Source organism: Charadrius vociferus, unplaced genomic scaffold, assembly GCF_000708025.1.
Source record: "Charadrius vociferus isolate BGI_N301 unplaced genomic scaffold, ASM70802v2 scaffold365, whole genome shotgun sequence".
Taxonomy (NCBI): Eukaryota; Metazoa; Chordata; class Aves; order Charadriiformes; family Charadriidae; genus Charadrius; species Charadrius vociferus.
In genome coordinates this window covers 3,206,351-3,229,999 of record NW_009648559.1, presented here as the reverse complement: position 1 = coordinate 3,229,999, position 23,649 = coordinate 3,206,351, and the positions used below count along the sequence as shown (strand labels likewise).

The window sequence follows — 23,649 nt, the reverse complement described above, 5'->3', positions numbered from 1 at the left end:
AGAGGTAGCTTGAAATTTAGTTCAAAACAGAAATTACAACTCACCAACTGGTAATCCTGTATAAATGTCAATAAAGAAGCCAGGCCTTTGACTTCCACAGAGTGTGGAGAATTCATCTGCAACCAGAAAACAAAGCAGCAATTATAGTATTTGGAATTAACCAACAGTCAAAATTCATTACATCCTTTGCCCAAGAAAATAATTCTTCTCCTTCAGCACCTGCAGCCACACAGAGGTATGCAGACTCTTCCACGTGATTATGTGCTCAGTACACACTTGGGTTCTCATTCAAAGGCCATCGAAATTAGCAAATAAAAAGATGCAGAGGGCTCGGGATCACATGCTGATTTTGCTCTGCATATGCTTATCTCTCAGCATTAGTGTTTTTGCATACAAGTCCAGATCTGACTTTTAAAATCCTAAACTGTAAGTTGGAAGTTATTCAAAGAAGCGTCTAGAAAGTTTATTTTTGAAGCAAACCACCTCCAACCAGAGTGGGATGCCCTGGGCTCAACTCTGCAGAGTCTTACCCAATGTGGAGGAGTCCTGTATGCCCATACAGTTCGCCCAGAAACTCCTACATCTTACATTTAGCTGCTTGACACAGGTCATTCTCAGAGGAGACCAAGGTACCTCTGTAAACCCATGGCTACCAGAAAGGCCCTTTGTGGCAATCAGCAGTCGAGGCACAGCACAGCAGACACTATATTTGTTGGAGCAATGCCAATAAAACCTTGGTCAGTGCCTCAATACTGGATCAACAAGCATTTGCAAAGGGACAGATTAACCAATATAGAGCAGGAAGTCTCCCAGGCAGGGAAACTGTCACAAAGGAGGCACGGCCCAGCAGCATGAACACAAATCACTCCACATATGCCTTCCTTGCGACCAGGGCTGATCACCTCCAGGCCAAAAATGCAATTAATCCCTTCATTTCAGACACACAAGAGCAAAGACATAGCACATCTCTAACAATGTCACATCCGCTAATGGTAATTATAATGTTACCAAGGCTTTCAAATAGTTTTGCAATGCAAAAACGTACCAGTGCTCGGGATAGGACATTGTTCACAAGGTTTATTCCATGCACGTCCAATGTTGTAGGAACAGCAGCACATTTTCTTGGTCATATTAAAGAGCAGCTCACCATCACAGGTTTGATTGTCAGCATAGTAATTTCTGTAACACAGACTTCTTCTCATATCTGTGAAAATGAAGAAAAGCCCAGGCATTAGTTGCATTAGCAACTCCTATGGAAGATTATCTACCCGAAGGGTTTAGGAGCTACCTCCTTCAAATATGTACTTTTTAGACCCCTGTCAAGTAGACACTGCAGCACTGTAGAATACTACAGAAGAGCTTGTCCCTAGAAGATTACTCTAAAAGTATGAAAAAGTGCTTGCAATACAAATATTCAAGAGCAACCAACATGGCTGTAACACCGATCAGGCTCAAAGGATTCAATATTGGCCTTTTGCCCAACACTGGAAAACATGAGCTTGTTTACAGTTCCCCCTAAGAACTGTACACAGCTTTACTTTATTTAATAGAATTAATGAAAGAAGCCAAATCTTTTATTTAGTTAATTCTTGTATACCTAAATTCAGAGAAATAGTTCTGATTTGTACTAGGTAAAGCCCTGGCTCAAAGCACTAAAATACAGCTTTTAAAAACCCAACCCATACCCATGCAGTTGTTTCCTCCATTGACTTGCATGTAATCCGGAGGACAGATGCAGGTGTAGTTCCCAACAGTATTGTAACATGTGCCAGGTCCACAAATGCCAGGTGTATCGCACTCATTCACATCTAGAAGAGAACAAAAAAAAGCAGTGAGTGGCCACTGAAGCTTTCTCACTGTGCTTCCGAGAACGAAAATGTAACACCTGAGTGGAGAAGAGCTGAAGGGGCTCTGAGCAAGGCCATGCTGGAGTGAAGCCCACACAGAGAAGGAAGAGGTGGCACAGTTGGCCACAGAAAGCCTGGCTGTGATGCAAAGGTGGGAAACTCTGAGATGTCTAGGCAGCTCAGAGAAAGCAATTTGGTTTTTGCAACTGTTACACAAAAATAGTACTTGAGGATCTCACCCATTCTGGATGCCCACAGATCTTGTCTGGATCCAGACAAGAACCAAAGCTCTTCCCTGTGGAGTGCCCATCTCAATAAGTAATGATGCTAAACCAGACTCACTGGATGGTTCAGGTCTGTTTGACTGGGGAAAAGGAGCAACTTTCCCAACACAAGAGGTCATGTTTACTTCATAAAGAGACCTTAAACTTTTTTTAAAAAACCTCAAGCAAACCCAAATACAACACCGCCCTCACAACACCTCAGTTTCTAAAAGTTCAAAAGCATTTCACTAGTGTTATCGTTTTAAAGTATCTTTGACACTCCACTAAGGAAAAATACAGAGGTAGATTTCCTCTTTAACGTTTATTGAGCTACATAAGCACAATATGGATGAATCACTTCAGTGCAGCCTGAATCTTTTGTATTTCTGCAGTGTTTGGCATATCATAGGCGCCATATTAACATCATTAACAGTCTGGAAGGCTGAAGACAGCCTGGGCAATGGGAAATTTAAGGACTTGATGAGTTACTTAAAGTTCTATATCCAGTACAACCAGACAGTTATATGTAATGTGATGAACATGTACTACTGACTGTGCCAGGGGAAGGAAAATATTTTGCAGTACAATCTCTATTTTCAATTGGACATTGAGATCAGCAGAAGAGAAAATAAGCAGTGGAAAAAAGGCACGGACACAGTGTGACCAGCCCAGCAGACTCATGGGGCAAATCTACTCTTTATCTGACTGCTTATTCATTACCCATTCCCAGATAGCAATTTTTTATAGATGGGTGGTAAATTACGCTTTACTTAAAGTAAAACTGTTGGGTTTTCTGGTTTTGCTCAAAATCTGATCATTTTAAACAAAAATTTGCATATATTTCAACAGGGTCAAGCAGGAATTTTCTCTCTCTCAATGCGAGACTTCAACTTGTTCCAATTTTCCCACCATTGCACTGCTTGGTCTGGTTATGTTCCTTTTCAAGGACAGATTATTTCTTCTGTGTATTGATCTGTCATCATTTGATAAGAATAAAAGCAAAAGACTAGTTAAGTGAAGGCTACATACCATCACACACTCGAGTCTCTTCATTCAAATAGTACCCTGATGGACACTGACACTGGAAGCTACCAAACGTATTAATACATTTTCCTCCTTGGCAAAGTCCAGGCAGTTCTTGACATTCATCAATATCTGTTCAAACAAAACCACGAACATTTCATTCATGCCTTTCCATGAAAAACAACGCTCACTGAAGAGTTTCATAATTTTAGACATGTAAATATAGGAAAATGTAAACATTACCCTCTAATATAACTGTAATAGGGTTTGGTCGGAATCCTTCCCCTCCAGGGCAAAGAACCTTATATTCCGCTGAAAACAAAATAGAATTATGACCTTAAAATAGCAGAAACATTTTCAGCACAATTATTTTGGAAAATTAATCATGTTATTACAGGTAATTTAAATGTAAAGTAACAAACTAACCAGATATAAACATGAGGCTTTACTCTGTAACATCAACAGCTATTCCATTTCATAAAGTTTTCTGTGTAACACAAGCTGGCTCAGAAGTGATAATAACATTCTGACTAAATAATCTTTTTGAAAGACTGGTAAAGCTTTTGGTTAAGACCTGTGGAAACCTGTGCCCTGCACGTACACAGTAAACAATTACACCAGTATTTGAGTTACCTGGCTAAATTAGAAAAAAAACAATAAACACACTGTATTGCATTTAACCCAGAAAAGCTGACTTACTTGTGTTCACGAGTGGGCAATGTTCACAGGGAACTCCCCAAGCTTTGCCCAGGGAGCAGCAACAGGAGGCTTTGGAAACGCCCACTCCAATCTCATTGCTGCAGAAGGTGCCACCGTTATCTCCACGAGTTTTAATGTCCAGGTAACAATTACCAGACCGTGTATCTAGAGAGGAAAACACAACACATATCAGGATAATGGATGCCTTCAGATGGCTCTCATTCCTTGTAGGACAGCCAAAGAAAGTAACTTGTGTTGTCCAGGAGAGCCCCACTTTTCCCACTTAGATAGGACAGTGGTGCCCCATCCCTTGGCTTTGTTGGACATCTCACAAAGCAGGGAATTTATTCAGCATGACCTAGGGGAGTTCAGCCAGGCCTTTTCCGATTTTGATTCCCATTTTCACCCACATTTGTACATCTTTCCAGTTCCAGAAACCCACTGCTTGCTTCTCTCCTTGAGATTAACAAGCATGAAAGCATCTACTAAATGTTAGGAATTTCAAATATATTTGAATTTGAGTAGCACCCCTACGCCCTCTTAAACAAACAAATGCAAAAAAATATCAGAGGATTACTAAGCAGTTGGAGCCTAATACAACAGCATTTCCATTGGTCGTGAAGATGCACCTAGCCAAGCTGCGCTCAATGCTCCAAGAGCATGAGTGGTTTTATGCCGCAACTTCACTCGCCTGCCATATTGGGGCCAGCTGGATGTCGGTTTAAGCTTGTTGAAATTTCAAATTGTCTCATGCCTGCTGTAAATTGTGGACAGCTGTAACAACCCCAAGGGGTTGGTTCTGGCAGCCGGGCAGTGCTGGCATGCTACATCACTCTGGACATACTCCCGCTGCACTACTACAACTTCTAAGCCAGGGGCAGCGAGGTGGGAGTTGGAGAACCTGTTCCAGCCCTTTTCCATAATGTGGGACTTTATTCCTAAGCAGTTAGCCTTGCAGCCCCTCTGTGCAACTTCACTTGTAGATCACATAAGGAGTGGTCCCTTACCAACACATCCAACTCGGGTGGGATTCAGTTCAAAATCCGGAGGGCACTCACAGGTGTAACTACCAGCAGTGTTGACACACGTGCCACTAATGCAGGTTGTAGGATCTGCACATTCATTAACATCTGCAAGAAAAAGCAGCATGTGGTAAGCAAATACTCGAGGACAGTGCAAACCATTGATATATCAGGTATCATAGGCTGACCACCCCAAATCCATTAGTTAGGAGACACTGATCTCCAGAAAGCTCTAAAAAATACATACACATTTTAGAAGAACAGTAGTCTGAGATGAATTCACCATTTCATGGAGAGAGAAAAAAAAAAAAAGTTTTTCCTGGAAAACCAATCTATGAACAGAAATTCACATAAAGTACTAAAAAAATACTTAGGTGAAAAATACACAAGGCCACAGCTTATCATCCAGTACTGTGAATGGAAACTACAAAGCACAACACATCTCTGCCTGGGAGACTTGGACAAACAAAAGGATTCTCTCTGCTCTGTTTTCCCTCTTCTTCTCTTAAGCTAATGGGAAATCAGAGGCTGACAAAGAAGGGGAAGGGGGACTGTAGAAAAGGCAAGCAGGAGAACCCTGTGTTACGCAGTAGGGAAGTCTATATTTTCCTCTACCCAGTCTGATTTTTATAGCTTCTTAAAAGAACTTCCTAAGGAGCTAACCACAACACTAACAAAAAATTAAAAAGCATGTTGTTCAAAATTATCTTTACCTGTGCAGTTACCACCACTTCTGTCCAACTCGTAACCCACTTCACACTCGCATCGGAAAAGTCCAGGGAGGTTATGGCAAGTACCATAGACACAGATGTTAGGGAGTGAACACTCATCAATATCTGATAGAGGAACAGGAGGGGAAAAATATGAGGTTTCCTTATCTTTTTAAGGTATAGACAGAGAACTGCAAAAAGGCTCAGAAAACATGGATCTGGCAGCCAACTGCTCCTGCATGCCATGGAAAATCAGAAAAAATAACATGCAAGATTTATGTCTCAAGCCTAAGGAACCTAATCTATAATCTTTTTTTTTTTGGTCAAAAGGCTCTTTCCAGTGTCACTGGAAGTCATGCCAGAAACAACCTGAGCTTACTAGTGGGCTAATCTGACAAGCAGCAACATTAAACACGACAGGAGTTATGCTTTAAAAAAGGAAGCTCATTCTAAATCAGCAGTCATCTGCAGAAGGAAAAGCTTGTTGCCCAAAGGTGAACTTGACACTCATCTTCGGGTTTCTGCGTTTGACAGATCTCAAGTCTGACAAGCAGATCTCACTTTTGTGTCTTTTGTCCAAATCACTGCATCCGATTCAGTGTTTATTGAAAGCCATATGCACTGCACAAAGCACAATAAATAACAAACAAATTTGATGCAATAAAAAAGTGTGTGTTTACAAAGGACCTTAAAATACCGCATTAAGTGCACACTTCTGAGACATCAAGGAAAGTCTGTTTTAGCAACAGGAGCCAGGCTCTATATAAGCTATTTAAAGTTAGTTAAAAGGTTTGAAAGTAAAGTGTTTCATGAAACATTACGAAACCTAATATTGTTTTAGTTGACACAAAAATTCACTCTCAAATTATTTCTTTTGGTAGATTACTAAAAAAAATACACAAAACACTTTTCAGGGGAAAAAAATCCCATTTATAGAGATGTACTTATGAACTTCATCAAATACCAGTTACTGTGAATTATTACTGTCAGGTAATATGGCTGCTGCTTTTTGACTGACTTAACTGATCAGCATTGTATCAACTGAGGATTTCAAATGTTACAATCAAATATATGATCTCAACCATGTTGGTAACTTTTTTATTGTTTGCTTTTTGTGAATCTTTGCATATGAAAGAGCTGTAAACAGTGTAAACACTTTCAAAACTGAACAAATACTCATGGGATTATTTTTTTTTGTGGTGATATAAACTTTCTGCAAGGCTTCAAACTCTGGTTCTACACCTCACAGAAGCCCTCAAAGCATGTTCACTGTATTAGCTACCAAATCAGTGTTTTTCAGCTTCATACACACCAGTGCAAAGTAACAAGTTTTTCTGTTTAACTGTTATGAATAAAATGAAGGACTGGGTACAAACTGACAAAGATGAAATGGCAGCTGACAGCACCTCTTGGATCACCAGTCAGACCCACAAATAGTATGTTGTAAGACAGCCTCTGAAAAGCTGTTCTCTCTTTATACGATAGGTAGATAAACACCTAGAGGCCCATAATAAATGTATAAACTGAAAAAAAAGCATCTGCTATTGACAATTTTCAAGCAGTTCTCCATACAACCACAACTGCAACCAATTGTAAAATTTTTCAAACATAAAATATTATTAAGGCAGAATTTGTTGAGTGTTGTTTAAAGCTTACAGAGAATTACCTTCACATGCTTTCCCATCTGGACTTGGCAAAAATCCCATATCACATTCACAGCGATATCCTCCAGGGGCATTGAGGCACTGCCCATTTTCACAGAGATTCAAGTTTTCTGAGCATTCATCGAGGTCTATAAAAGGAAGAGAAATTGCAGGTTTACAGTAAACACAGTTTTCTCACCAACATTTGTTTCAGCTGAAGCATGCAGTGTTCGAAGGATTTTAATTATTCCAGTAGCTGTGAACACTTGCAGAAGAAACTGCAATCTAGTTATGTGCAGAGGCTATTACGTGTAACAGTTTGGTATATTTCCTACGTGTTGAAAATAACAGCTTCTAATCAAAAGGAAAATCAGAGAGAGGTACAGACTCCTCAAGTAACTATAGTTAATAACAATTGGAGGCAGTACACAGGGTCAAATTTAGACTCAGAATGAGCACATGAATTTTATTATAGTTATTGTTTCTGCTACAGCAAAGCCTAGAGGCAGCAATTGAAAAAAGAGGTTTACTGTGCAATGAGCAAACATATGGTAACAGGCAGTCTCCATGCCAAACACAGAAAACACTGACAAAAAGTGGCACGTAGGTGAAAATAGCTTGATCAAAATTAAATTGCAGGTTAACAGCTGATGAGAAAAACAGACTTGCTACTAGACTACGCTGCCCTTCAGATAGATTGTGGCCCTTATTCTCTAGCTGAAATTTTATACATCACAAAAACACTCTACTTGTTGCAACAGAGTCTGGCTGGCACTGTGAGCCTGTAAAAGTCCATGGCTGGCAAATCAAAGGTACCACCTACCAGGGTGAATGCTGCATGCTTTGTCAGAGGACTTACAGAACACTTGTGTGCCCTAGTTTGAGTCCCAGTCACCTCTTGAATACACGAACAATAAAGTATCCAAATTATAAAAATAAATAAATAAAAAGTTTACTGAATGCAGAAACTCCGTAAGTGCTCCATTTGAAAGATGTAGTTTATAGACTCCTGGAAATCATCATATGGGAAATTAACAAAGAACAGTGGGTTATGAAGGCCACTAAGGAAGCTGAGTCAGATTCAAGAGTAAATTATACAGAGAAAATTAAACAGAATCCCAGGCTCCATTTATAATTTGGAATTAACAATTCAGCCTTAAATCTGCTGTAGTTGATAGAGTGCTGCTGATTTGCACCGGCTGAAAACCTGGCCCACCAGCTGTCTATCTCACAGCTTTATTCTGAACAGAGTCACCCTCCATGGAGCATCACCAGCGACACTGATATCCTTAATGGATGGGCTCCTGATAACTAAGCTTACATGAGCTAATCTGTTCTTCAAAGCAGAAGACTGAAGTGTGGGTGGGAAACATCTCTCTAGCAATGTTTTATAATCACATTTACAGTTTATAAAATGAGGTTTCAGAAGCAGCTACTTCCATCATTCTACATGTCAGCACTGCATCCTGACACCATCTCTCAGGATGATGCAGTAAAGAGGGCAGACAGCACATGCTCGCTTGTGGAAAGAGCAAATGTTTTTAGACAATTTTATGAAGTAATTTTAGTGTATGTGCCCTATTATTTAAATACTAAGGGGGACAGCCAATAGACTGGTTTACTAACTAGCCAAATTATATGATCACGCATTGCTTTAATGTTTGCCACCCACTGAACAAGAAAAGCTCAATGAAAACTGCATTTTATCAAGTGAAAGAAGTGACTGCTTTAGACTAGGTATAATAAACAGTATTTCTTTCAAGTTACAGCAACTTAGGTGAAGTAGAAGACAATGGAAGATGACATATTAGAGAATAATTTCAAATGTTTAAAAGCTATTTTTGTGTATGGAATTGTAAACTAACTTAGGTTGCATGGGACCACTGGAGGTCATCCAGTGCTTTCCTAAGAAAGCTCACCTGTACAAGTGAAGCCATCCCCAGTATAACCTTCTTTACACAGGCAGCGGTACGAGCCCATTGTATTCTTGCAGTCAGCATGTGGGCTGCACATGTGGGTTCCATTGGAGCACTCATCCAGATCTTTAAAATAATAAAAAAGAAAAAAAAACACCCAAGAAAAAAGAAACATTAGTTAAAAAAAACACACCATGAATACAAACTTTAAATAGCGTATGGCACACAGAAGCTCTACTTTAAATAATCTCCCAGGATAAAACCCACAGATATGTGGGGTCATCTGACTGGAAAAGCAGGCACAACTTATTCACAGTCCAACAAAGAAGTCTGGCAAGGTAACTGTGAATGAGGAAGTTGCAGGGCACTCTCAAACCTAAGATCTGTATCTTGTTTTCATGGTGAGCACAAGGAGACCTCTCACTGCCTCCCAACAGCTGCCCTAAAGGACACAGCGTCTCTTTCCATGGTCCATTCTGTTTTCACCATCTCACACACTAAACATGAGACAATGCTGATTTCACAGTTAGCGTGGTGGAGAATCTGTCCTCCAACAGATCAAGTCAAATCGACCCAACAAGCTTGATAACCATTCATCTTCTCAATTTGTAGGTGTGGTATTGTTTTTTTCAGAATGGCTGGGACCCAGTTTTAGTGTGACCTTACAAATAAATACAAATGCATATATGACCCTTACCTGTGCACTTGATACCATTTCCAATCCAGCCAGGGCTGCAGCTACATTTGAAACTTCCTGCTGTGTTTGTACATATGGCGTGTCTATCGCAGTTATGGGCTCCAATTTCACACTCATTGATATCTGTAAAAACACAGAGATGTTTGAAGAGCTCATGGATCAAATTTTCTCATATCCAGGTAATTGATACTGGAACTTCTCAAGAAAGATAACGTGAACATGAAAGCAAGCCTGCATTTCTTTATAACATGACATTTAAAAATGAAGCAGAAGAGAAATAAAATCACAACAAAGGAAAGCAAAGAAGCTTGTAGCATATTTCAAACACGTGCTGCCCTACTATCTATTTTTCTGATAGGTATATAAAGCAGTACTTCTGCAGTTCACTCCAAAGCCCTGGTAACTTTTATATTCCAGGAGGAAAACAGTAACTCAGGTTTTCCTTCTTTTTCTAACTGGTGAACTCAGAAAGAATGTGAAGCCCTTGGGAAGAAAAGGACTAGCACTTGTAAAGATTACCACTGCAGGTGTTCAGCATCCTGGGATGTATGTTTGTCAAGCAGCTTCGCAATAGGTTTTGGGTCAAATTTGACGACTAAGAGCTGGTACGAAGACCTGTGCTGCCCTGACAACAGGGAGATACCACTACAATTTACCGGCTTGCATCTTGCCCATACCTTAACACGACTGAGGGAAAGATGACAGCTTTCCCATCTGCCTATCCTGGAGTCTGCAGAGTGGGACTTGGGTGGCTCCGCATTGCATGGTTTGCTAAAAGGTCTCAGAGGCATCTCTGCTGCCTATTGATTCCTGGAACGCAGCACTCCCACAGCCCCCACAGTATCTGCAAGGATGCTGATGAATACCAGCTGGGTACCACCTGCAAACTCCTCCTAGGACTATCCCTAGGCAGTTAACGAAGCCAGGTTCTGCTTCACCAGAGGCTGTGTGGAAGGTGGAGGATGGGCTGTACCACTGTACTTAATGTGACAGCTGAGGGACACAAAGAACATCAGGCATGCAGTTTGTTAAGACCTCAGGAAACTTAACACAGTGGAAAAAAGTCAGCATCCTTGGAGACACCAGGCAGCAAGTCATCCAATCTTCAAAATATGCATTCGTGCCAGCACATTCTATTTCAGTACTTGCTATTTTCACCTTATTTTCATTCTTGGGCATTCTCTGGCAATGTCAAAACGTATAGACAGAAAAAAGCAAACCGAATTCCATTCTTCCTTGTCACAAAACAATATTAATGCCCCATGTAAGTACTTGGAGAATGTATAAACTCAAAGGCAAAGTTTTGCAAAATTACTACTGGTAACTAAAACAAAAGTGGCAGGAATTTTCTTACACATCTGAGCTATGGAATTTACAGTGCTTTCTGTAACCAAGCCCTCTCTAACTGTGCTTTACTTCCATGCAGGATGTAAATTATCTAGAATACACATCAAACCACTTAGCATTTATATGCATTTTTTCAGCCCTCCCAGGTGACTTTGCTGTCACAGTAAGCCATCTCATTGTGCAATAGCTGATGGGAAGGGAAAACAAGCTCATAAACTCCGCATAATTCCACACATAAAAACACAGCTGAGCCCCATCTCGAGAAGATGATTAAGAAAATGCATCAGCCATCAACCATGTAACAACCTTTGGGGTTTTCAGCCTCAAAACCATAGATCTCAGTTTCCCTACCATTGTACCTAAAAATAATTAGCTCTTTAAATAGGCCAAGAGAGTGGAGCCATTGGGGAAAGTGTCCAGGTGATAACTTCCTTTGTAACCCTTTCTCACATTTTTCTACCCACCCTTCTTTAGACAAGAGGCCGTGTGTCCTTTCTCTATGCCCTGTACATATATCTTGCCTTTTTACAAAGGCTACACGTGACTCTGAGAAGCAGACAACATACATCTGTCATCCTACAATTAAATACTCAAACCCAGAAATTACTCAAACCCACTGTTGGTTTGGGGTTTTTTTTTGGTTGGTTGGTTTTGTGTGTGTTTGTTTGTTTTGGGTTTTTTTAAGTCTGTATGGTGGAATTGCATCCAATCTTACTCTTCTGGGTTTCCTTCTAAATGAGGCAGTGCTCTGAATCAAAACCCCAAACATGAGTATTCCCATAATCCGAACACTAAAGTCTAGATACAGATCTGAATCTGGCAGCTGGAATCTACTATTAATGAATGTTGACTGCACCAACAAGCCTGAAAGCATGCACACGGACACTTTTTTAAACTTATAAAAAAGGTTCAGGAGCAGATAATCTCAGAGCATGTCTGCCTTTAGCATGCGCATAATCTCATACAAAGATAACATCACCTTAAACAGGAAACTAGTGTCTGTCAAAAATCTTAAGGGTGGTCAGAAAAATCCCCCTTCATTTTGGCTTGCACTGAAGGGAAAGACTCGAAGGAATTTTGAGACGTCAGCTACAGTATACATTGACATAAAAAAGCTGAGGCAAACACTCTATATTTTAACCTTTACATTATTTTAAAACCAAAACTGTTAACCACTGCTAACATTAAGATTGCACTGTATTTGACTATTTGATGCTCTGAAACATGCAAATAATCACAGGCTTCCTTATACTCTGCGGAGCACAACTAAACAACACAAAAAAAAAATCATCAGTGGAGAGATTTCTGCCAAGAATTTTTTTAAACCACCAGCAAACACAAACAGAAACTTGCATGCAACAGCTACACTGCAATGAAGTCATGCTCAGGCTCAAATTTAAGGCAATCTAAAGCAAATTGTCAACTCTACATAAAGTGACTGTGGGTTCCACCTCGCAGTGACCCACTAACACTTTGCACCTGCACCCCGTTAACATCTCTCAGTGGAACCGCAGCACCGTGACACTGGACCCCTTGCACTGGACACTTGTTCCCCTGTCAGCTGTTTGACACACACACTAAAAAGCTTGGAAACTTCTGCAGGATGAAAGTTGTGAGCACAAATCTGTATCCAAACATAGGTATTTATAATGGGATCAACTTTCTCAGAGATCGTTCACTGAAATGCCATTCTACTCGCTTTGAACAAAATCCTGAAATCCTTTTCAGCTTTTTTCCAGTAAAAAAAAAAAAAATCAACAGATTTCAATGCTGGGGTAAAGATCAAATAGGGAATGCAAAATATATTTTCTAATACCATCTACCTTTACAGCGACATTGCAGGGCTTACTTCATTGATACATGGGAAGGTTTTCAGATACTTAAATGAAAGCTGATTAAGGCACATAAAATACCATCACTGGCCTCATCCCAGATTTTACTTATTTTCAAAGCTATCTGCATTTAACTCAGATGTTGTTTTGCTATAATCCCTATTCTCTCCTTTCATTGCACAGCTGAGTTATAAGCCTAAATTTATTGCATTGCAATTATTTCCAAGGCAAAAAAAATCTCAGACCAAACACGGTCCTGTGTAAACGGGGCAGTGAAATCAATGGAATTTATGCCTGCTTATACTGGAGCTTAATATGGATTTATGTTGCCATAAGTATTGAATTATGGCTTCACAGAACGAAACAAAAAGGAGAAGTTGAGCTCTGTAGGGGAAAAATTAACTCAACATAAATATCTTTAATAAGAGCAAGAGTCCAGATTGTGCTGTCTGCATGGCAGTACAAACAGTACTACACTCTTCAAATACTCCAACTATTTTCATGTGATTGTTTGACTAGAAAGGCATTACTCAGTCTGAGTAAAGGTATTGTGACCCAAAGAGCACACAGGAGGACACTACTCAAGTCAGGGCTTCACAAAACGATGGCCTATTCCCATTGACTTCAGGGGGATTTTCACCAAAGAGTAAAGGAGTGAGTCACTGATTTATATCAACCTTCTCCTTCTGCCTCCAGTATGAGGCCATGACAAGCCAAGGAAAATAAAGACATTCCAAGCCAAGACTGACACTGCATCCTCAGCCAGTCCCATTGTGCCCCAGTCCTGCTGCACACATGTTCTCAGCTTTGTAATTGCACAACTCCCATTAATACTAAGGGAGTTGTCTGCCTACAACAGATGAGAATACGCATGATAAATAATATGCAGATCTGACATCATAACAATCCCAAGCACTCTGGGGAAAAAAACTGTCAGTCACCCAATTTTGTTGGCTCCTTCAGTTCTCTTCTCTTGACATTTTTTTTTTTTCTCTCAAGCCTTTGGAAATTAATAAAGCGTCTCTCCCATTAATCACAGAGGCACAAATTTTTAGGGCTGTGGATGTGCAGCAGAAATACACATCATATATACCTATCATGTTGGCGCTATGCTTGCAAACGTGGCAACGAAAGGAAGGAAATGGCTAGCCACTCTCTGCACAGCACACCTCTACAGAGTCTGGAAGTGGATCATTAAACTCAGCCAGAGAAGAGCATGGGGATAAGTCACTGTATTCTCACCTATACTCTGGCATCACCCAAGTAATTTCTCTGCATTTGAACAAAATGCAAGTGAACATTAACCCACAAAAATTCACACATTTATCACAGGGCACAAAATCCTCAAGGTACTCTGTGTACCATTTACGTTTTCTGTTAAATTTCATTGGGGCTTCAATAGCCTATAAGGATTCTCAGCAAAGTGTGAATTTAATTCAGTCTCCACCTATACATCAGTACTGTTTGTCAGGAATTATGTAAATCCCTTAAGCATTTTCTAACTTTTTAATTTTTTTTGGCACTCTCTGCATATCTGTGCATTTTATCGCACTGACGTTTCACTGGTATTTCAAGCCCGGGCCTGATTCCCACAGGGCCAGTCATCTGGTGGAAGTCACAAGGCATTTCCTCCTCCTGGGTTGCTGCCCATGTAATCAGGTAGGTAAAAGGCAAGGCTTTTCAGAGGGACAGGACTGTGACTTTCAACTTAGAACTCACACAAGTAGAAAAATATATGGAAAAATTCCCCTATTCTGATCTCTATACCTGTAAAATGTTTTTTTCTTTTGGAATCACTCTTGGATTTTATTCAGCATACTGCACCGTAAGCACCTCTTGGAGTTTCACATGGGGCAGTTCAGTTCTTGCCTGCTATCCATCCTTACGTCATCAGCCTGGGGTGCAGCATGTTATTGCTGGACAGACGCCTACTCACAATGAGCTCCTTCTGTAATACCCCTATTTGGCGGGCAGCATCTTAATATTATTATCTTCTGGTATTTGGCCTGACACAGCCAGCTCCCAGATTCATATGGGGAAACGTATTTGTTTCACTGATACCAGAACTCTCTTGTGCCATCAAGACTGAAACACTATGTATTATTAACGGCCAGAAGCCAAAGGCAGGGGAGAGAGGCAAGCGCATTGTACAAGTCACAAAACATTATGGACCTATTTCTGCCAGCAAATGACAAGGCTCACCTCTTCCTTTCACCCTATCAGGTGTCCTTCTCTATAACCATGCTATTGTCGGCCGTGCAAGTATACCATGTGTACTCATTCCTTTAACCACTATCATCATCATTACTGCATGACAGCAAGTAATGTTCAAGACCAAACTCTCTAACCTCACATTCCACACCAAGGCTGCAGCTGAACATCTTCCACTAGCCTTTCTCCAAACGGCACCAGCATGACCCTTGCAGAGTCAGAGCCTGGTCTCAGCCATCCGACTCCCTGAGCCTGCTGTGGAGACAATCCAGCTGACTTTTAAAGCACATTTATTTTTGATCTCATGACCATCTCTAGCAACTTCTGCCCGCAAGTTCACCTCGTTCAGTTTGACTTTGTGAAGAGCGCCCTAAGCCTGTGCAAGCACAGCTCCACCAGGAGCGAACTGGAGGTCTGTGCGCACAGCCATAACTGGCAAGGATAGATGGGAGAGAGTGAGTTTGTTCCTCTGCGAAAATATCAAAGCAAGTAAATCTAAGACTCTAGATGTGAAATATTGCAAATTTACAGGCAATACTCCAGAGTGGTGATGAATCATAAAATACAAATGCAAGTGCCAATACAGGATTTCATCTCTGCACAAGTACATGCATACTTTATTGACAGAAAAAGCAGAGACAAGATATTTGTCATAAAACTGGGCAATCTGGAACCGGGCTAGGGGAAAACTCTGCAATCTTCTCTCTAGTGACTATGTACCATGGCCTGCCTAGAAAAATCTAAAATGAACCGATCTCAGTCAGTCTTGCCACAGTTTGCTTTGTGAACACAAATTAAACCATTCATAGCACTTCACCTAGGAAACCTGCATCTACAATGTATATTTTTGCACATTTTTTAAAAATTATATTTTTGTGACTAAACGTTGACCACATTCTTACTGAGAACCAAGGAGGGGGGGAACTAACATCTGTGTGGGATGGGAATGTCAGTCAGTGGGTGGATTCTGAATACTGTTAAATGATTGGGGAAAAAAACATGTTTATTTGTTAAAATGGAAACAATCAGTAATGACAAGGGAGCTGAAATATTTAGACAAGACTGTAATGGAACCCACAGGACATTATTTAGCTGTTCTCATGAAACAGAGAACCTCCCATTCAAAGTGTTGTATGCATTTTTGTCATTTTTTAACACAGGAGTTCCTAAAACCTGTGGATACCTTTGATCGGTCTGTAAGACAAGAACTGAATCCTGGTGTCAAGGTGCTGTTGGCAAGGTCCCTCCAAAAGAAGTCTTGAAGGATGCTCTCAAAGTCTGCAGTACCCAAGCCTGAGAACATCAGTTCTGCTCTAATACTGTGCAAACATGAGGTGGGAAATTCAAAGGTCTCCACCAGTAAAGCAGAATTTTAAAAAAAGTTCCTGCTCTGCTTCCTCCCTTTTCTTATTTAAATTCAAAAGATTTTGGTGATTTATTTTGAGTATGGTCCCATCTCAGCTATATCAGCATAACTGATACTTCATTTTTTGTCTTAGACCACCAGTCTCTCTCAAATTACTGAGCCCCTCTACAGCATCTGTTGCAATTGAGCTGTCCTGGTGGTCTTCCTGGAGAGTGCCATTCTCCCTGGGACACCAGCATATAGCCAAAAGCAGCAGAGGATGTGCGGAAGGAAAGATAAAGACGTGCGAGGCAGTGGGAAGAGCCCACATGGCAGACAGTGTCCATCCAGAGGGCTGGGCTTGGCTGAGACCAGGACGGAGGGATTTCCCTGCCTCTCTGTTAACAAAAACATATTGCTTGGGACATTTGCCACTACCCTGTGTCACATGATGCCAAAATGGTGGCTGTTTCCAGGCTCTTCCCCAGAAGCCATACCTCAGATTCCTCCCCTGCCTCCACGACCTTTCTCTGCCTTTTGCCTTCTACTAGTTGCCTCATCTTCCCTGACTGCTCCTGACCATCACTCATTCCGCTGGGAGTGATAGCTGCGCCATGTGTAACTGATCAGCATGAGGGTTTTCAGGTCTAGAGTACTGAAGATCTTCGTATAATTTAGCACAGAAACAAAGAACATTGAAATGTTGGTCTACAGGGTACAATTAGGGATTTCTTGGATTTAGATCAGTTTATATGTAAGTCAAAAGCAGCTGTTACTAATGCACAACTATTCGTCCATGGTCCAATATGCAAAGCATAACTCCAGCTCTCAGATTGTTCTATGAGAGCTGTAAAAAACCAGTTTCATATATTTGGGGTACTTACAGAAGTATATTATTAACTCTGTACAATAAGGGCAGACTAAGAAAAAAAGTTTGTCTCAAAGACATTGCCAGAAATGTGTTTACCCTAAGTCTACATTAAAAATTATATTAAACATATGTTTGTATTCATATCTGGGCAAAGCCTAAGACTCTCAACACCTTGGCTTGAGACACCAGCACTAGAATTATTAATACCATGCCCTCGGAGCCTGTATATTTGAATCTCATTTCTGTTTGCTGGCAATACATGAAATAATGCAAATTCTTATTTTGTTGATATAATGTAGTTGAGTAGCTGTATTGTTGCCGCTTTGCAAAAACTGAAAATATATTTTAGCACATTTTCAAGCCATCTGTGCCAAAATAATACTTGGAACAGATACCTGTTATTTGCATGAATAGTATACAACTAACTAATCCAAATGCACTGAGGTCCTCAGGATTCTGTCAAGTTACAGGCAATGGCATTTCTGTTCTCTTAGACCAACAACAATGCAGTAATAAGCCCAATTTTGTTCCCAGAGGATATTTTGTCAACCATTTCAGCAGAAGCAGCATCAGGCTGAATGCTGTGCCACTGAAGTTCAGCAGAACACAAGCTCAGCAAATTTGGAAGAGATACACAATATTTAGCACAAATAAGTGACAAGAAGCACAGTGAGAGGATGTATTGAACACTACAGAAGAGGGCATGCAGACTTGAGAGTTTAACTAAAAGTTAATAATTAAACTTTAAAACATACCTGTGCAACCAGTTGTGCCTTTCTTGCCTGAATATCCCATATCACAATGACAGATAAACGAGCCTTTTGTATTCTCACAGGTTCCACTCAGACAGATGTTTGGATGAAGATCACACTCATTAACATCTAAAAAAACCCATGAATTAATACTTATTAAATAAAATTCTCAGAAAGCAATGGGTAAAATCTCTTGAGATATGACGTTTTGGTACAAAAAATGGGTCTACGTACGCAAAGAGAAAACTGCTTAAGTTAGTTCTTTCTTATCTAGCATACGTTTCCAGACCTGGTTTAAGACTGCTGTATTACCATATCTGTATTAACATACCTTTAATTCCAACTTTCTTTAAAAATAGAGACTAAGATTCAGCATATTAGCCAAAGAATGACTATGACTATTTATCGATGCTTTCTATGTATATGTATGTGTGTGTATATATATTTATATACATATACATGCATTATCTAGTTTTGTACAAACAGTTCTCCTCAAATACACTCCAGATTTTTCATTTGAATGTGAATATTTGGTTTTGGAGATACACTGTTTCATGACTTTGTTCTACCAAGGTACGGCACTTGCACACAGTTTTGTCTTAGACACAAGTTTAAATCAGCACTGGTGATTATCTTGATAGAAATTTTCCACGGTGTCATCCACAAGCACTTCCTTTCTGCAAGCACTCTTTCATCTGAGCTGCATAAAAACCTCACTGGAAGAGGACCCAAAACATGACGCTATAGATCATCATGCTTGCATCCCAATCTACAGGGATATGCAGAGGTTACACCTGCATTTGATAAATACAGGCTTGTGCAATGGGGCTGGTCCTATGGTCAGGTGGCCAAAATTAGGGGATAAGAACAATACTCTTTAAAATATCATTGTTTGCCTACTTGGAAATAGCACCTTAATAAATAATTTTTCCCTAGTTAAAGCAGATAGGAAAATATGTACTGTCACTTACCTATGCAAGTCTTCATGTCTTCAGATGCCATGAATCCATCATAGCAAAGGCACCTGTATTCTCCTGGGATGTTTGTACACTGGCCTCCATCACAGATGTTAGGATTGTCTTCGCACTCATCAATATCTACAGGTAAAAAAATCAGATTAAAATACACTACCTTTAAGCAACCAACCATAATAATGGCAAACAAACATTTTAATGCTCTGATAAACATGACAAAGATTGAATCCTTACAAATAACTGAATGGTACATTGCAAAATTGTCCTGACAAGTAAGCTCCTCATCTCCAACAAGAGTCAGTGGCAAACATTTCCCTCTGACTCCAATGGGAACAGGAACCAACTTTGGAGGTAAAAAAGTCATTGACGGAAAAAAACCACACAGAACCTTTGTCACACCACATGGCCACATACAACTGGATATTCATGGATACGATCCCATCATTGTTGAAGTCAATGGAAGCTCTGAAGTCAAATTCAGTGACAACAATATTGGACTTTACAGATCTTAAAAAAGCCATCATACATGTAGAATACCTCTACAGGTCTCAAGGGTGGCGACAAACTGCAAACACAGAGTTGAACTCATGATGGAATAATTACAGTACGTACATTTATTTCACTATGAGATTTTATGGGTTTTTTTAGCATTTTATCTGACTGGTCAGACCAGCCATACAGTTACATCCTCTAGCATGTAAGTTGTTTTCTCAAATCGTGAAATTGGCCGTCACTGATTGAGGCCAAGCTGTAGAAGCAGACACTTTATTATATTAATGCAGCCATGCTAAGGTCTGGAATCTTTCAGAGCCCCTGGGGTTATATTAGTGTTCCTTGTAAAAATCCCTAGAATCTCCCTGTGTCAGCACCAACATAGACCAGCAAGAGCAAAAATCAGAAACTCTGCCTAGTGATACCATGGGAAAAAAATCAGCACAAAAAGACAAGATTCAGGAACCCCCTCCAAGAGAAAGGGTGTAACTCATTATCAGACCAGTCTATTGTGGATTGCAGTAATTATGCAGCTGCAGAAAATGAACTCACTTTAACTTAAAATATTATGTTCATTATTCTTCTGTATTTCTACCAGCTAGTGCTTGTGTGGATACGCAACTTCTGCAAGGAAGAAGGCTGACCAGTCCCTGTTCATATTAACAAGCAAATAGTGTTGGCATGGACATTAGCCTGGAAATGTTAATTTGGAATGGAATTTGAATTAACATGCAAAATTAAGCACTAGAAATGGGGATAATAATGACAGAAATAAAGAACTTTATTTACTAACCTGTCACTGTACTGATTTCACAGTTGGGGGAAAATCAGCTGACAAAGAACCCGTTGTTTCTCCTAATTGAGCTGATTATTTATGCATAACCTCACCAATTCAAACCTGACCTACTACTGAACTGAACAGCATTCTTACCAGCTCAATTATCAAGAAATATATTCCATAATGGCTTCTAGCTTTGTGTGATGTTAAAGATAAAAGACATGTTCACACAGAGAGCAAACTGAAAATGTAAAATAGGTGTTTCACATACTCAGGTCACAGTGCTACTGTATCTTGTAACATGCACAAACATCTAACAGTAAAACCAGATATTCAGTGCAATTAGAAAATGTCACAAAATACATTTTTTTCTTATTATTCAGGCAGAGGCAAAATTTCAGCATGCAGATTTTGAATATTCACCAGGTGTTTATATGTGTAATTAACATCTCTTCAAGAGAAGGCAGCAGCATTTTTAGAAACTAAAAGGGTAGTGAAGGTGACAGCTCACATCTCTGGATATTTTCTTAGGTAGAGTTTGACTTGACATCAAAGGTGTCTGGTGTTTCTGCTATTTGAACTTTCTTATGTGTTGGCTATTGCATTCAAATCTTTCTTAGAGGAGAGTATGAAAATGAATACCTAATAGCTATTACTGGCTGGCCTATGAATGAAATTCTATTTTTCAAAGTCAAGGCTCAATATAAATATGCAAAAATTCACAACTAAGATCAGATATTTTTTTTATTCCTCACCCAGGTAAGACCTGACTACAAAATTCTATGGACATGTTTATAGTGAAGTTAATGTGCGGACAAAACCACTGAGAATCCATCCCCTCCCCACAGCAAAGGCAATTGCTTCCTCCCTTTCTAATTTTGAGAAGGGAAAGATGGTAGTTTTCAAATTCCAAAGGTTTTAGTTTAATACACAGGAAGGTCCTCTAAATGATCTGCTCTGTTTTTCAGTTTAGAGATGTCTTTGGGTGGCTAAGGGCAAGCAGGAGTAAAGCACAGAACTCTTTCTAGCCAGTAGGCTTGAGATACGTCGGGTCATTTAGTCCCCAGTAAAGCCAAGAAGACGCGAACAGAAAAGTGGCTCGAGAACCCTGCTCCCCCTCCCCCCTTCCCTCTCATGAGCCTCTAAATCCTGTCACTTGGGTTTAGATTTTGGCTGAGGCACAATTTTGATCAACTGGTTTTATTTTTGCATTGAAAAAGTGCCCCAAACACCAATGCTCGGGCAAGTTTTTGTATGAACTTGCCTTTTCTAGAAACTTGACCTAAACCAAATTATTTCTAATCTAAATATTTTAAGTTTTGAAATACTTAATTTCAGGGTCAGACAAATTTGCACTTTTTCTAGTTTATTTTTTTCTTTGAACAACAGTCTGATACTTGCTGAAGATTTGCTACTTCACATCTTTCTGACAGTGTAAGCTACAATGGAGGGACAAACCACATTTAACTATGCTTTAAGGCTCTTTTATCCTTTGGAATGGTAGCGGGTGGCCTCGGGGTAATTCAGACCCTGGTCAGAGGTCTATAAATATTTACAAATTCTAAATGTGAGCTCTCTCTATTAATTCAGTATAGAAAACTCTCCATTTGTTCAACTATAAAGGCAATTCTACCCCAAGGGATTAACCCTGTTATATTTCTCATGCTCTTCAAGGAGCTCTTGGATGGAATTGGCAAGCTGCTGGCAAATATTCACGTGCCTCAGCGGGCCAGTGGTTGTGCAGCAAGAAGTAGGAGAAGAGTAGGGTAGAATTCTCCTTCCAGTAACCTATGTGGAAATCACCAAGTACAATTCACATACTGGGATTATGACTCCCAGACTCCCAAAGGAGACCACCCGGCTGTTACAAAGCTTTGAAAATTTTCTCACAAACCTTGTTTAGCGTGCAAGAGAGCTCTTTCCTAAGATAGATTCACACTATTTAGACTTCAGTTTTTCTGAAAGCAACTCAGTTTTGAAGCAATGCAGTATTCTTGCATTTGACTAAACAAAGAATTGAAAATAGGAATTTTCTTGCTTGCTTAAATCAGATACCACACAACCACAGAACAGGGCAATCAGCTCCTTTTCTAGCATTTCGTGTATTCTCTCTCCAATATAACCATACAGTACACGTGCAGAGCATTTTGGTTTACATTTATGATGATTCTTTCCATTGACTTCAACACATTTGGGATTTGGATCTAATAGATGCAAATAGATCTCCCTTAAGTGAGAAAATTCATCTCCTACTGAAAAAAAATACAGCTTTTTGTTATCAAACTCAGAATCAACTTGTACACTTCCTGAAATTATGAAGAATCAATTCCCTTCAAAGCAATTCAGTTCTGCAGTTGTTCAATTCTGACATTTTGGAGATGTTCACTTTAGAAAAAGAACTTTCCATGCATTAATTACTTTTTTTTTTTCAGTATATTTCTTACAATAGCTTTAATCTCAAAAATAAGGTCCATTTTTAAACTATTGAAATAAACCCTTCCAGTACAAAAGTTCCCAAAACCTCCCTTACCAGTGCATGTCCTGTGGTCTGGCATGAGTGCAAAGCCTTGTTTACAGCTACATTCATAGCTGCCCTCCGAGTTTGTACAAAAGTTCTCACAGCCACCGTTCATTATACTGCACTCATCAATATCTAAAAAAAGGAGAAAATGACAGTTAAAACCCACAATATGTTTTACTTTAAAGCACATTTCAAGGACATGATTTGAAGCAGCTTTCCAGAACAGCATCAATCCAGAATCTACACTTGATATTTGCACACTCCTTGAACATCCAAGTGTTTGCAAATATAGGCACTGGGATGGATGTTAGGCTGACCAGGAGGTAAAGAGATAGTATTTTCTGACTGCATATAGAAAGACCTCTGCAGTTGTCTTTTTACATATAAAAATACCTCTGTTGGGTTACCATAGTATCATGAAGGCAGCACAGCTTTTTGTAAGTACTGAGGGAAAAAATTATCTACTAGGCAGAATTAAAGCCAGTGGATTTTTCATGTATTTCCGTGGCATAATAAAATGTATGCATATAAGAGTGCACAATACGTGATTTAAGCTAAATGTCATTTACAAAATGTGGCTTTAAGGAAACAGTTACTGGAAAGGCCCTATATTTGAGACAATTACAGATCAAATTAGGAAAAAAAATCAATTGAACTACATGATTCTACTCCATGGTCTAGCATGATTTTTAATACAATATAGAAC

At 39.7% G+C, this 23,649-nt stretch overlaps 1 protein-coding gene across 1 annotated transcript in view; it reads right to left on the bottom strand.

Annotated features, from left to right (window-relative positions):
* Positions 1 to 23,649, bottom strand: part of FBN1 (fibrillin 1) — a 140,959-nt gene that overhangs the window by 31,355 nt on the left and 85,955 nt on the right. Inside the window, exons 28-41 of the mRNA XM_009886140.1 lie at positions 22,953 to 23,075; positions 19,150 to 19,275; positions 18,182 to 18,307; positions 9,821 to 9,943; positions 9,127 to 9,249; positions 7,231 to 7,356; positions 5,568 to 5,690; positions 4,840 to 4,962; positions 3,833 to 3,997; positions 3,377 to 3,445; positions 3,140 to 3,265; positions 1,686 to 1,808; positions 1,046 to 1,204; positions 45 to 116 (exon numbers count right to left, since the gene is read on the bottom strand). Coding sequence (XP_009884442.1) covers positions 45 to 116; positions 1,046 to 1,204; positions 1,686 to 1,808; positions 3,140 to 3,265; positions 3,377 to 3,445; positions 3,833 to 3,997; positions 4,840 to 4,962; positions 5,568 to 5,690; positions 7,231 to 7,356; positions 9,127 to 9,249; positions 9,821 to 9,943; positions 18,182 to 18,307; positions 19,150 to 19,275; positions 22,953 to 23,075 — 1,707 coding nt within the window. The remainder of the gene's footprint in view (positions 1 to 44; positions 117 to 1,045; positions 1,205 to 1,685; positions 1,809 to 3,139; positions 3,266 to 3,376; positions 3,446 to 3,832; positions 3,998 to 4,839; positions 4,963 to 5,567; positions 5,691 to 7,230; positions 7,357 to 9,126; positions 9,250 to 9,820; positions 9,944 to 18,181; positions 18,308 to 19,149; positions 19,276 to 22,952; positions 23,076 to 23,649) is intronic.